Consider the following 14,229-nt stretch of genomic DNA (forward strand, 5'->3'; position numbering starts at 1 on the left):
ACCACACAAGAGCACATTCCCAACATGTCAACATCTCAGACCAAAATGGCTTAAGATTAAATTGGCTTTTTACAAATGAATTCAATCTGGTTTGGAGAGGTGCAGTGCTCGATATGTTGGCCCTGGCCATTTTCCTGCCCTCTGTTCACTTACAAATGGTCTGCCAAGGAGATTCAAAGTCACTTTTTTTTATTAAAGGTGAAACTAGTTCGTGTGAAGGTGTCTGTCTCTTCTGCTTTGTCGTTTAATAGCTATGCGAAGGTACGTTTTAGAGAGGTCTGGTGTCTGTTTTCGGATAATAGTACTTTATCCAGTTCATTAGGTTCCCTTTTGGAAGACATCAGATAAAGGAAATAACCTGGGCCCTCATCCTAAGCTTCTGCAAAATGTCAAAGTCTCCTACAGTTGATACATCATAAATCGCGTAAATATTGTCGGGCATTAGTTCATATAACTCTACTCATTGCATCCTCCTTGAAGCGCCTCTCTTGCCGAATGCCACACATGCTCAAGATACGTTTTATCTTATCACAAATTGTTCTACTTTTCCCCAGGTTAATCTACTTTTTGTGGTGTTTCCCGTTCCATAATAGTACTAAATTTGAAGAGTACCACACTCAGCTGAAGACAATATTACAAAATGCCTTCAACCTTTCTCTCAAGATTTGAAAACAAGCGACTCTTTCTGTTAGACTCGACTTCTGTGCAGACACCCGGATTGCAGTTTCTAGGCTCCTTAATCTCCTTAGCATCAGATTATCTGGTCGTGTAAAATCTATCAAACAACTTGTAGCTTAGCAGAGATAGTCAATCTCAGCGTCACAGAAGGCATGCCCAGAGGGGAGTGCCTGGCATCTCCAAAGACCAGTATCATCAAAAGCCAACAAATATTCCAATCGGGACAGCCCTTCTATGGTGAAAGCAGCTAGAATTTTTCTCTGAAGGTGCAATAAGGCCTCCCATAATTTTGATCACCTTATAACCGTGAGTGCTCCCCATGCAGGATACTTTTTGTTGTCGCCTCGTCCGGAATAGACTCTTCTCCTTCCCTCTGTATTGCACTGGCCCTCGGCCTCACTGCCGCAATCCACACTATTCAAGTGTTTGTGTGGCCATGCAGACGCTGATGGATATAGGTAGCACAGTGGGAACTGCAGACACGCCAAGGGCTAGCACACAAGGTGCAGCTAAGTCACCAAGAGGAGCCTCGCCACTACCTGACGAGGGGAGATAGGACAGGAGCTCTCTTTCTTACCTCCTCGCCTCTTGTGTGACCTCTTCTGCTCCTTCTCTTGGCTTTGACCTCTCCTGCTCTCTCTCCAGCGTGACCTTCACGATTCTACTGACCTCATCAACCTCACATCCAGCTTCTTCCTCCTGTGACCTCACACGTTCCTTCCCTCCGCTGTGACCTCTCCTCCAGCTGTTTCTTCTGTGATCTGTTCTCTCACTTTTTTTTTACCCCCCCCCCCACTCTATGACCTCTTCTCTCTCCCTTTTCCTCCTGTGTGACCTAACATTCCCTTTTCGCGTGTTTGCCCCTATTGTTAAGTTGAGCCATGAGGCAGCAAGTGCTGTAACGTCGCCTCCTGAAAGGGAGGAAAAAAGAATCAATTTGGCTGTATTACTGGTGAGGAATGTGCGTCCTCGACTCTCCGCAGCTGCGTCTCCTCTCCTTGTCTATCTGTCTCCCAGCTTCTTATAACAATAACAAAATATAATACAGTGAAGATGAGAGAAAAGAAGCAAAAGTAGAGGATAAGGGAGACGTTTGATCAAGAAGGGAGTGGCTTACCTTACCAAACGTCAGGCTGCGAGCAGCCGCATCCAACAGTCTGGTTGACCATTCTAGCCACCAGGAGGCCTGGTCAAGGACCGGGCCGCGGAGACGTTGAGCCCTGAAATCACCGCAAGGTTAGGTACCTGGCAGGTTACACACAGAAATCACAATAGCCTGATGTATCAAATGAACAAATCCACTAGGGCCTTATACCATGTCGTAGCTCAGTCGATTAAGGCAGCGTCTGGGATGCTCTCGGACGTAGGTTCGAATCCTCATCACAGCCCTTGAGGATATGTTCATTTATCTTGCAGGTTCCTTGTGGCCAGTTGCACCATGGGCCTCTGATGAGGCCTTGAGGTTGATGCTCTGATCTGCCAGACTGTTGCTGGGCATGGAGGGAGGGGTGGTGGTGTGTGGAGTGGTACCCAGGCAACCACACTCCTCACTTTCATGGGAACCCGAACCTGGCGAGACCTTCCTGGTGGATTTGTGTGGTGTGTGGTCAGGCGTCCGGGTGTGTCGCGGCGGCCGGTGGTGGTCGCTCTTGTGGCAGAGTTGTACCGTGTGTGTGTGTGTGTGTGTGTGTGTGTGTGTGTGTGTGTGTGTGTGTGTGTGTGTGTGTGTGTGTAGGGGCTTGTCCTTTACCCCTCCTGCCTTCTTATTGACATCACCTTGATCTTCCTTCCTTCCTTCCTTCCTTCCTTCCTTCCTTCCTCTTCCTTCCTTCCTTCCTTCCTTCCTTCCTCCTCCTCCCTCCCTCCCTCCCTCCCTCCCTCCCTTTATTCTTTTCCATAGCTTCTTTATCATCTTTTTCCTAGTACGTTCCTCTTCTCTATATTGGATCTTTCTCATTATTTGCACTTCTCATTGTTATCCACCTCCTTCGCTGCCGATTCTGTTTCCATCTTGACAAAGGCAGGAGGACGGGGGAGCAGAATTTTCGGGTGCGTGAGTGTGGATTTCCATATGTAAGTGAGGAAGTCTTCAGGAAGAGTCGCGGGTCTCCTGAAACTCTACACAAGCTTGTCTCCTCATTGTGTAGGTATTGCCCTAGTTGTGCTTGCGGGGGTTGAGCTCTGGCTCTTTCGGCCCGCCTCTCGACTGTCAATCAACTTTGTTTCACACACCGTCGCTTCTCCATCTTCTGGGTTGTGGTTTGGTCATTAGACCTGAACAAACTCCATAGTGATCTGGGAAATGGTTGCTAAAATTTAACCCAGCCACATACAAAGTTATGAGGTCTGGAACAGGAGTGCGAATAGCAGTACAGCAGTATTGGATATACAGCAGTATTGAAAGACAGATTCTCCAGTCAGAAAAGGAGGAAGACCTGGGAGTAGATATAATCCCTGACATAATGGCAGAAGCCCACATTAGCAGAATAACACGCTCTTGGCTATGATACAGCACAACATAACTCTTTGCATAACACAATTCTGCTATGCTATAAGATACTGGAGGGACAGGTCCCAAATCTACACAGTAAAATAACAACGTACTGGAGTGAACGATATGGAAGAAAATGCAAAATAGAACCAGTGAAGAGCAGAGGTGCCATAGGCACAATCAGAGAACACTGTATAAAGTTTACATCAGAGGTCCACGGTTGTTCAACACCCTCTCCAGCGAGCATAAGAAATATTGCCGGAACATCAGTGGACAAGAGAAAACTAGAAGTTTTCTCCAAGGATTGCCGGACCAGCCGGGCTGTGGTGGGTATGTGGGCCTGCGGGCCGCTCCAAGCAACAGCCTAGTGGACCAAACTCTCACAAGTCAAGCCTGGCCTCGGGCCGGGCTTGGGGAGTAGAACTATTCCCAGAACCCCCATCAAGCAGGTATCAACCAGGTAACACTTTGGACAGCTGGGCTTTCCAGGCTCCATACACAGCAAAGATGAGACCCGGTTTCAAATGTGCATCCCCAGCAGGGAAACCCTCAACGTGAAAAAAAGGACAGCGAAAAAGTAGAAAATATCCAAAGATATGCAACGGGACTTGTTCCGGAGCTGAAGGGATTGAGCTGTAAGGAAAGACTGAGAGAACTGAACCTTACCACACTGGAGGAAAGTCAGATGGACAAACAGTCATTTAGCCAGACAGACAGCCACTTGGACAAGGAGAGAGAGAGAGAGACGTAGGGAGGTACTGTAGCCAGAGCAGCTTGCCTGAGGTGATACAACTTGCCATTGTCGGAGTGTTTAATTAAGAGAGGCGCGAGCTGCAGAAGCTCTCACTGCTGCTGGAAATGAAATAGGGAAGAGATGTTGAGAGGAGATGAGAGGGGAGAGGTGCAGAGAGAGGGGACGTGAAGGGGAATGATGTGTAGAGAGAGGGGAGGTGAAGGGAAATGTGTAGAGAGGGTATGTGAGGGGAGAGGAATAGCGATGAGAGGTTTGGGGATAGGCATAGAGAGGGAAGGTTTGGGGATAAGTGTAGAGGGGGAGTTGCGGGGAAGAGAGAGAGAGAGAGAGAGAGAGAGAGAGAGAGAGAGAGAGAGAGGAGGGATGAGAGAAAAGGTGATCATGGGGGAGAAGATTGGTAGGAGAGAGGGAAAGAGGAGGGGAGAGGTTGAAATTGAAATTGAAATAAGTTTATTGAGGTAAAATACACACAAAGGGATGAGGTAGCTCCAGCTATTCTCACCTCGTTCAGTACATCGTGTTAATACATACATATACACACATCACAAACAATAAACATATTACCAAACATTTTGAGAAAGTCAACTCCTCAGAGATCCGTAACTATACATAAGGGGAGAGGTAGTAAGGGAGAAGATAGGTTGGGGAAACTAAGTAAAATTGTGCTAGTGCATCACCATAGCCAAATACAGCACCACGGCAACAACAACAACAGCAGCAGAAGCAACTACAACTAAAACAACAACAGAGGCAACAACAACAACAGCAGCAACAACAGCAAAAGGAAATGCATTCATATCCCAAAGAGCTTTCAAGGAGGCGGGCAGGTCTCTCTCCAACAAAACCTTTCACTGATGGCCACGACTGGCCAAGATTGGTCGTGATTGGCCTAAAGATTGGGAGGTTTGTTTGTTAATCTAGTGATGAGGGTAGGAAGGGGGGGGGCGGGAGAGTAAGTGGAAGGAGAAAGGACAATTAAGGAGGATGAGGATAAGAAAGACAGACAGACAGAGACCAGGAATCTAATCAGGCAAAGAATGAGACAGATGGTTAGGTCTGACATTCAACATTTCCAAATTGTCAGAAGCGTCAGTAACAGAGATCGAGACGGAATTAATAATTATGTTGTTATGTATTCAATACACATCAATCCGTCCTCCAAATAACACGTCGAATTTTAGCTGTATGCCTAAGGCCACCAAACTAAAATGTCCTGAAAATGGCAGCGGCTCGCGAAATTGACGTGATGTCCCGTTTTCTGTTCATTTTTCTCGGGTTGGATAGGTTCGCGTATTTACAACAACCACACTCTCCAACTAACTGTTGAGTACAGCAATGCACTCTCCAACCAACTCTGCGACGAGCTGGTTGAAGGGTTAGATCATTCCAGCCCATCCAACCTAAAATGAACGTAGTTACATTGTGTGGTTGAGAGTAGCAATATGTCGTTATTGACCGCCGAAAAGTTTACTTTTGCATTATTGAAGTTGAATAAACCGGAAACTTTTTTTTATGTCAAAATAGGTATAAGACCTAACCTAACCTTGAGGTGATCTTGAGATGATTTCGGGGCTTTTAGTGTCCCCGCGGCCCGGTCCTCGACCAGGCCTCCACCCCCAGGAAGCAGCCCGTGACAGCTGACTAACTCCCAGGTACCTATTTACTGCTAGGTAACAGGGGCATAGGGTGAAAGAAACTCTGCCCATTATTTCTCGCCGGCGCCCGGGATCGAACCCGGGATTACAGGATCACAAGTAAAGTGTGCTGTCCGCTCGGCCTACCGGCTCCCTGGCCGAACGTGAACCGAAAACGAACTGTTTCCCGCTCCTAGGCTGGGAGGAGGAGATGGAGGAGGAGGTCTGGACGGAGCCCCTGGGCTGCATGGCCCTTGGGGAAGCGGTGGAGCGCGACCCCCCCCCCCCCCCCCGCCCGGAGCAGATGAAAGTCAGCTTCGAGGACTCTTGTACACGACCTACTGCACACGCCGCGAATTTTCCCCCATTTTCTATCAAACACTGGCGCCGCGAGATTACCAATTTCGCGTACGAACGCAGCCGTCGTGTTTGTATAGTTTTCGACCTGCCTTACCGAGTGTCTTGAGTTGATATTAGTCGCGTCTTGAGGGCGTTCCAGTCGGGGTTACTGCTGACTTGTATAATGCAGCCTTTTCCTCTCCCCCAGTGAGCATTCCGTGCGCTGCGTAGCTGCTACTTGGCACTTAATATTGTGCTGGAAAGTGTAAGTTCTACGGCGTCGCGTCATAGTTATACATCACGTGTATAGGTGTATAACCCATCGTTCACATACGGAGTGCCGACCTTTCGGTCCCTCCAGGACCCTCATCATGTCGGTATAGGATGAGCTGAAATTTTACAGACTTTCATTTCATGTGTATACCTGTGGGAATATACCCTTGGTATATACCTGTTCTATACCTTTTCGTTGTGTTTAACCTTAATTTAGGTTTAGGCTCCTGAGACTGATGGAGGCCTACTGAGGCTTGATTTTAGTTCACTGCATTTGTAAATTGGATATTCATCGCCCTATTTTACCTGTTAATTCCCATGGACCTCATTTGAAAGGGCTACCTCGATATTGTGACCCTCTTGCCGCGGCCGCGGGGACATTAAAAACCCCGAAATCATCTCAAGATAACCTCTTGTTCAGCTGATGCCTTCTACCTTACATTACACACAAAAATCACAATAACGAGATGCATCACCTGGCGATTAAGGCAGCGTCTGGGATGCTCACAGACGTAGGTTCGAATCCTCGTCACAGCCCTTGTCGATTTGTTCCTTCTACCTGGATAAACACCTCCAAAGGATACCTGATCAACCAGGCTGCGCCTCATACGTCAGGCTGCGAGCAGCCGCGTCCAAATGCCTGGTTGATTAGTCCAGCAACCAGGAGGACTGGTCGACGACCGGGCCGCGGGGACGCTAAGCCCCGGAAGCACCTCAAGGTAACCTCAAGGTAACCTCAAGGTACCTTCAGCTTACTAACCTCGTCCACCTTTGAAAGGAAACAGGAAATAAATCCCTCGAGGAGACTGGGACGGGAGGGGGGGGGGGGACATGAGACCTGACCATGATTCGTCTTAATAAAGCCAAGTAATTGAGATTGTTTAGTGTCTTGGCTTGGAAGCCAGCCGGCTGAGGAAGGAGACGACGCTAAAAATACAGGACTAATGGAGAGAAATGAACAGTGGAGGAAACCAGAGAATGGGAATAGTCGTGTGAGAGAGAGAGAGAGAGAGAGAGAGAGAGAGAGAGAGAGAGAGAGAGGGAGGGAGAGAGAGAGAGAGGTCTGTGTTGAAAGAGTTCTGCATTCTGCATGTCTTTCAAAATCATTAAACTTAATTTTTTTTTCGTTGTTTCAAAATAAGTTATCAAGCAACAGACTTGCCTTACTGACAGGTATAGCAGGTTTTTTTTTGTATTTGGGTTAAATGTGGTATTTTAGTACAGTATTCCATGTAAATGTTTTACAATATTCCATGTAAATGTTTGACAATATTCCATGTAAATGTTTTACAATATTCCATGTAAATGTTTGACAATATTCCATGTAAATGTTTTACAATATTCCATGTAAATGTTTTACCGACCACCCAAGCCTCCTTCACCTACAGAGGACAGCGCCAGGCCGCCGTCGACCACCACCACGAGGCCGGGCTCTGAGCCTCGCAGCTGAGCGCCAGGGTGCTCTAGTTTGCAATGATCCTAAATCGCCTGTCTTTGCTATTCACATCTGGTCGCCAGTGATAGATACATTATACCCCCCTCGTTAGCTTCTATGTTAACTTTCGTGTAGGAATGCGGTGCTGTGAGGAAATTGCTGCCTTTATTGAGTCAAAATACTCGTACTGACGGCCTAGCATGTAGGTAATGTGTGTAATATGTAGAATAGTACATGATTATTCTACTATCAACATGTAATCATATATAATTATGGATAACCCCCCCCCCCTTCCCCCCTTGCCCAATATGAAGGCTAAGTAGCCAGCATAATACCCATCTATTTATCAGAAGGCATTATTAGTGATATGAGGATAATTTACAGTTTTATAACCCTCCCCTCCCCCTACCCTCTATGTTATAACTAACCCAGTTATTTAAATTCCCGCACGCTCGTTCCTAATCCATGGATATGCACTCAGCTGCCAAGTTAAAATTTTGCCCTGTTTCCCTCTCTCATGTCACTTACAGCATTGTCTTTTTTCAAATATATCCCGTTTTCTCTTTCCTTTAAACTCACCTGTGCCATCTTATCTTTTTCAGCGCCTACTCCCGACAGCGGTTCGTAGAGTTCCACATTATTAGCCAAGTTTGCTAGGCGTAGCAGCTCAAGGCGGAGGATCATCAGAAAACGCACTTAGGGCCAACTAATACTTAGAAGAGTGAATCCTGGGATGACGTTATATTATTTTGGATTGATTTATTTGTATATACAAGACATTCTTACATTCATTAAGAATGTAAGTTCTTAAGTTCTTACGTTAAGTTCTTACATTCTTGTAAGAACTCTTGTAGTTCTCAAACCACTAGCACGCATAGCGTTTCGGACAAGTCCTTAATCCTAATATTCCCTGGAATATGACCCGCCAAATCGTTTAACAACCAGGTACCCATTTTACTGTTGGGTAAACAGAGGCTACAGTTAAGGATTGGCGCCCAGTCAATCCTCCCTCGGCCAGGATTCGAACCCAGGACAAAGCGCTCGTGAAAGCGCCAGGCGAGTGTCTTACCACTACATTTGGTTAAGTACCACTACGTTGTGTGTCTGCTTAGGCCTAGTGTAGACTGGGATTCCCTAGGCCTAGTGTAGACTGGGAGAGTGTACCCCCACACACTCGGGGTGTGGGTGTTTACCTCGCGGCTTCAGGGTCTATAGGACCTCTGCAGAATAAATGCCAGACAATTGCCAAATGTGTGCCAAATGCCAGACACCATCAGCCTTTTGCTTGATGGTCAGAATTGGTCCTCCAGTAGAAACGAGGTGTGTGTACCTCAATAATGCTTAGGGCGTAATGGCCAACTTAGCTAAATCAAGAATATCCTAGCCAGATCAAGGATATTCTGATCAGATCAAGGATAGCCTAACCAAATAAAGGAGTCTAATCAAATCAGGCAGAGTCTAACCAAGTCAAGGATACCCTAGCTAAATTAAGGATAGCTTAACCAAGTCAAGGATACCCTAGCTAAATTAAGGATAGCTTAACCAAATCAAGGATACCCTAGCTAAATTAAGGATAGCTTAACCAAGTCAAGGATACCCTAGCTAAATTAAGGATAGCTTAACCAAATCAAGGATAGCCTATCTAAAACAAAGTTTGTATAACTAAGTGAAGTATAAACAATCAAATCAAGGATAAGCAAACCAGTTAAGTATAATCTTAGCTAACCTACCTTGTGTTAGGATCAGTGTCTCCGCGGCCCGGTCTCCGACCAGGTCTCCTGGTTGGTGGTCTGGTCAGCCAGGCTATTGGACACAGCTGCTCCAGAGCCTGACGTATGAATCACAGCCTGGTTTTGATCAGGTATACTTTAGACGTGTTTATCAAGTTCTCTTATAAACACAATGAGAGGTCGGCTTGCGTAATCAATTTTAAACAAATCTGTGTAATTCTCCCCTGGCCTATCCTAGCCAAACCATTAGGCTGCAGCTCCCCATTGGCTCAAGTTATACACTTAGTTTCGACCTCTACAAGGGATGCCTTGTGTCATTTAGGCATAATGACCTTAGCATTAGGAGATAATGAAATCGATTAAGGCCTGTAGGCCATACCTTGAGGTGCTTCCGGGGCTTAACGTCCCCGCGGCCCGGTTGTCGACCAGGCCTCCTGGTTGCTGGACTGATCAACCAGGCTGTTGGACGCGGCTGCTCGCAGCCTGACGTACGAGTCACAGCCTGGTTGATCAGGTATCCTTTGGAGGATATACGAGACAGCTTCTGTATAGCATCTAAACTCATCCATATGTGTGTCTAACCTACGCTTGAAACAATCCATGGCACTCAGGTCAAGTGTGTATGATAACGAATACAACGTTTGACCAAGAGAATAGTGTGGCCGGGGGGAGGAAAATGCTATAAGTTCTGGCTGGCTTTCCACCTATTCCCGACAATCAGCAGCAGCTTAATAAATCATAATTTAAGAAACAAATTAGAATCGTACCAGAAGTTCTGGCTACTAAGCTGAGTAATTTAGTACAGTTTTTTTTGTACATGTACAAGAGTTCTACATTCTTGTAAAGCCACTAACACGCATAGCGTTTCGGGCAGGTCCGTAATCTTAATTGGAACCAGGGTCCTGCGGAACTCTTATCTCACTATTTCGTATTTGGCGCGCGATAAAGTTTGTGGATAGTCCAGGAGGCGAGTTCGATCCCATTTAATTCATTCCAAATTTTCACATAGAAACGCAACGTTATTGTGATTTTATTATGCTTAAGCCACCGATAGTAACTTCTTTTTTTAAGATAGTAGAACTGGACTATCGGCCGCAAGACACTTTCCACTTACCGACATTGATGCTATGTTAAAGTGTGACATCACGCGCGCACTTTCTTTCCAGCTGTGTTTATTAAGGTTGTTTCCCGCCAAAAACAAAAATATCAGCTGATACTTCTGGCGCGAAATGGCCGTCGTAAACCCAGCTGGAGCGGACGTAAACAAAGGCCGCCGAAATCACTCTATTCAGGGATTCATTCTTGTGTGTCAATGGTTCCTTGACTGCGTCTTCTGAGCGTGATCCTAGCCTGCATGGCAAGAGGCTGCATGATAGTGAGTAGAGTTTTTTCACGGTAGAGTTCACGGCTAGCAATAGTTTGAAGTTATACAAATTATCAGTTAATCGATGCATGGTCGCTCGGCAGTCAGCACTGTATTTAGTTGTTAGTGTAGTCAGTGTATTTTATCGTGTAGCTATTGTTGCAGTGTATTTGTCGTGTAGCTGTTGTTGCATTGTATCTGTTGTATAGTATTTGTTGTTGCAGTGTAGAAATATGTCTATAGTTGATAAACCTTTGTAATCGTAGGCTTTTGTGAAGACATTATGGTATTGAATATGAAAGTTAAAGCTACCGTGGTACACACACACACACACACCCGTCAGGTTTGTATCTCGTGTGTGTGGTGTTTGCTACACGCTGCTGGAGACTGCATGACGCCCACACTAGTGTGGAACTTCACTTACCAACGACCTCCAACTTGAGCTGTGTACGCAAACAAGAGCGTACAAGGTAATGCTGGCAACAGTGTTGCCATGTAGGATGTTGTGTTGCCATGTAGGATGTTGTGTTTTTTTATTGTTGATGACCATTTACTGTGCATCCAGTTGTTTTATACTCTGCTTTATGTTGAATTATTAATATTATGATGTGTGTGTTGGTTAAGAAGTTATACATTTATAATTCAACAATGTTTCAAAACTTAAATTATTTTTTCGATGCACCACATTGGGGGAGAAGTACAGGAGATAATCAGGAACAGTTCTGGCCTTCATTGTCTAAATAACAGTATATGTCATTAGTGTCAAATTTTAGTTTTTGATTATATTACCTGGGCTGAGATATGGAATATATTAGCGAGAGAGTGAAAGAAGTCTGTGGCACAACACCGACAAGGAACTCCCATCCTGTGGAGGCCAGGGGCCAGATTCACGAAAGCACTTACGTAAACACTTACGAACCTGTACATCTTTTCTCAATCTTTGGCGGCTTTGTTTACAATTATTAAACAGTTAATGAGCTCCGAAGCACCAGGAGGCTGTTTATAACAATAACAACAATTGAATGGGAAATTTTCATGCTTGTAAACTGTTTAATAACTGTAACCAAAGCCGTCAAAGATTGAGGAAAGGTGTACACGTTCGTAAGTACTTGCGTAAGTACTTTCGTGAATCTGGCCCCTGGACACCACAGATGTGCCCACCAACATTACTACCAGAAATAAATGAACCGAGAGAGGATTGGTGACGAGGTTATCTTGAGTTGATTTCGGGGCTTTAGTGTCCCCGCGGCCCGGTCCTTGACCAGGCCTCCACCCCCAGGAAGCAGCCCGTGACAGCTGACTAACACCCAGGTACCTATTTACTGCTAGGTAACAGGGGCATTCAGGGTGAAAGAAACTTTGCCCATTGTTTCTCGCCGGCGTCCGGGATCGAACCCGGGACCACAGGATCACGCGTCCAGTGTTCTGTCCCGCTCAGCCACCGGCAGAAGGAGGAGTCTACCCATTACGACTATATAGCACTGGGAAGGGATCAGGACAGGGATTTGGGATGGGCCGGGGAGGGGGGGTGGAGTAAGGAATGGTGCCCAACCACTTCGGGGATTATACGCCGAGCTGCATGAAGCGAGACCGTCGCTCTACCGTCCACCCCAAGTGCTTGGGCAACATAGGGAAGAGATAATGAAGGTAAACTCCATAAAAATAATGGAAATCCACATCTGTTAGAGGGTGCAGTCGCACCTCCACAGATCTCCAGTATCAGCTCTTGATACTGGTAATGGCTCAAAAGGGCCACCACTTACGGGCTATTCATGCCCGTGCCACCTTTTGGGTGGCTTAATCTTTATCAATCATCAATCACATCTGTTAGACACAAGTAGTCAAGCACTGTTAGGTTAGCAGTAAACTCTCGGGCCCAGGAAATGGTTAGCAACAAGTAATTATTCATCTTAGAGTGCCGTGAGGACGGTGGGGCCGAGGAGTGTCAAGTCTTAAATGGAAAGTGGGAGGCGGTAATGGTCTTGTAATGGAGGCTTTTACTACTGCTGCTCCCCCCTGTGTTTGTGGCCGCGGAGGCCGCCGGCACGGGCGGGATACTGGCACTTGGGCACTCTGGCAATTAGGGTCGTAATCCCGGTGTGTGTGTGTGTGTGCCACCAGCTGGTATACGACGACCATGCGGGTGGCTCCGTGCTAGGTGTAGTGTCCTAGGTGTAGTATCCTGGGTGTAGTATCCTAGGTGTAGTCCTAGGTGTAGTATCCTAGATCAACCCGTTCTTGCACTTTCGTATAGTCAATATTGACTTATTAAATACGTGCATATGTGACATACTAATTTATTGTGAATATTTTTGTTTACCTTGAAAACTTCATAGAAAACACCGACCTTACCTAACCTTCTTAGTATGTTAAGACAAGCATCTTATTGCTTCGTAATTACAATTATTACTTAACCTATTATAGGTATAGGTTAAGTAATAATTGTAAATAAGTCAATATTGACTGTAAGAAAGTGCGAGAACGGGTTGCCTAGATACAGTGTCCTGGTTGCAGTGTTCTAGGTGCAGTATAATCCTAGGTGCAGTGTTCTACGTAAGGTGTTCAGACGACTTCCAATTCTTTGGAACAGTGTGGTTTAGCGGTAATAGTGGACCAAACTCTCACAAGTCAAGCCTGGCCTCGGGCCGGGCTTGGGGAGTAGAAAAACTCCCAGAACCCCATCAACCAGGTAATAGTACTGGACTATTATATAGTCCAGTACTATTACTATTTAAATATATCTATTTATACTAGTACTATTTATATTATATATAAACAAAACACAAATGGAAGGGGGTGGTTGGACTAAAGGATATAGAAATTGTATTGGAGGGGGATCTCAAAATCGCCTCATACATATAATAATATGCATATATATCATATGTATGCATATCCTATATGCATACATATGATTTATGAATCATATATCATACATATGTATGTCAAGTTGGTCCGTGGTGTTTGTCATGTGTTGGGGGAGGTTGATAAGGTGAAGACGCCACACAAGGGGGTTGTGGCGGCGTAACCCCAGGATCTGGGGGTCAGTGTGTGGTGGTTCGATTCCCCTTCTCTCCCCCACACCTCATACCCCTCACAGTGCCCACCACCCTCTTCTTTGCCCTCATGCCCAGTATCGTACCCAGTATGCACCTACTCATTCCCTATCCCCCCCCCCCATCCCTACCGGTCAACCCCCCCCCCTGGCCCCATCCCCTAGCCCACTCCTCCCCTGACATAATAACCCCCCCCTTACACCCCCCTTACCCCCCCTCTCCCATAACCAGCCAGACATCGGGTCGTATATCATGGCGACATTGAGATTTGAATACATTTAAATATTTAGGAAAATCTTTAATGTTAATAACTGTCTGGAAGAGAATGATTAATGGAGGTGTTTAAGCGGGCGAATCATGGATGTAAATGGTGCCGCGCTCGTTACTCGTGTGCACGCACGCACGCAACCTATCACACCTGCAGGAACTGGACTGGCAGTCCACACCTGCTGCTGCAGCTGTGCAAATCATTGCACTAC

General features: G+C 46.0%; 1 protein-coding gene across 1 annotated transcript in view; it reads left to right on the top strand.

The window, feature by feature from the left end:
- LOC123774651 (latrophilin Cirl) overlaps window positions 1-14,229 on the top strand; it is a gene marked incomplete in the record, with an annotated part of 777,474 nt that overhangs the window by 558,602 nt on the left and 204,643 nt on the right. Inside the window, 1 exon segment of the mRNA XM_069310742.1 lies at window positions 8,207-8,224. Within this exon segment, the coding sequence (XP_069166843.1) occupies window positions 8,207-8,224 (18 nt within the window).

This window comes from Procambarus clarkii, chromosome 68 (assembly GCF_040958095.1).
Source record: "Procambarus clarkii isolate CNS0578487 chromosome 68, FALCON_Pclarkii_2.0, whole genome shotgun sequence".
In the NCBI taxonomy this organism is placed as follows: Eukaryota; Metazoa; Arthropoda; class Malacostraca; order Decapoda; family Cambaridae; genus Procambarus; species Procambarus clarkii.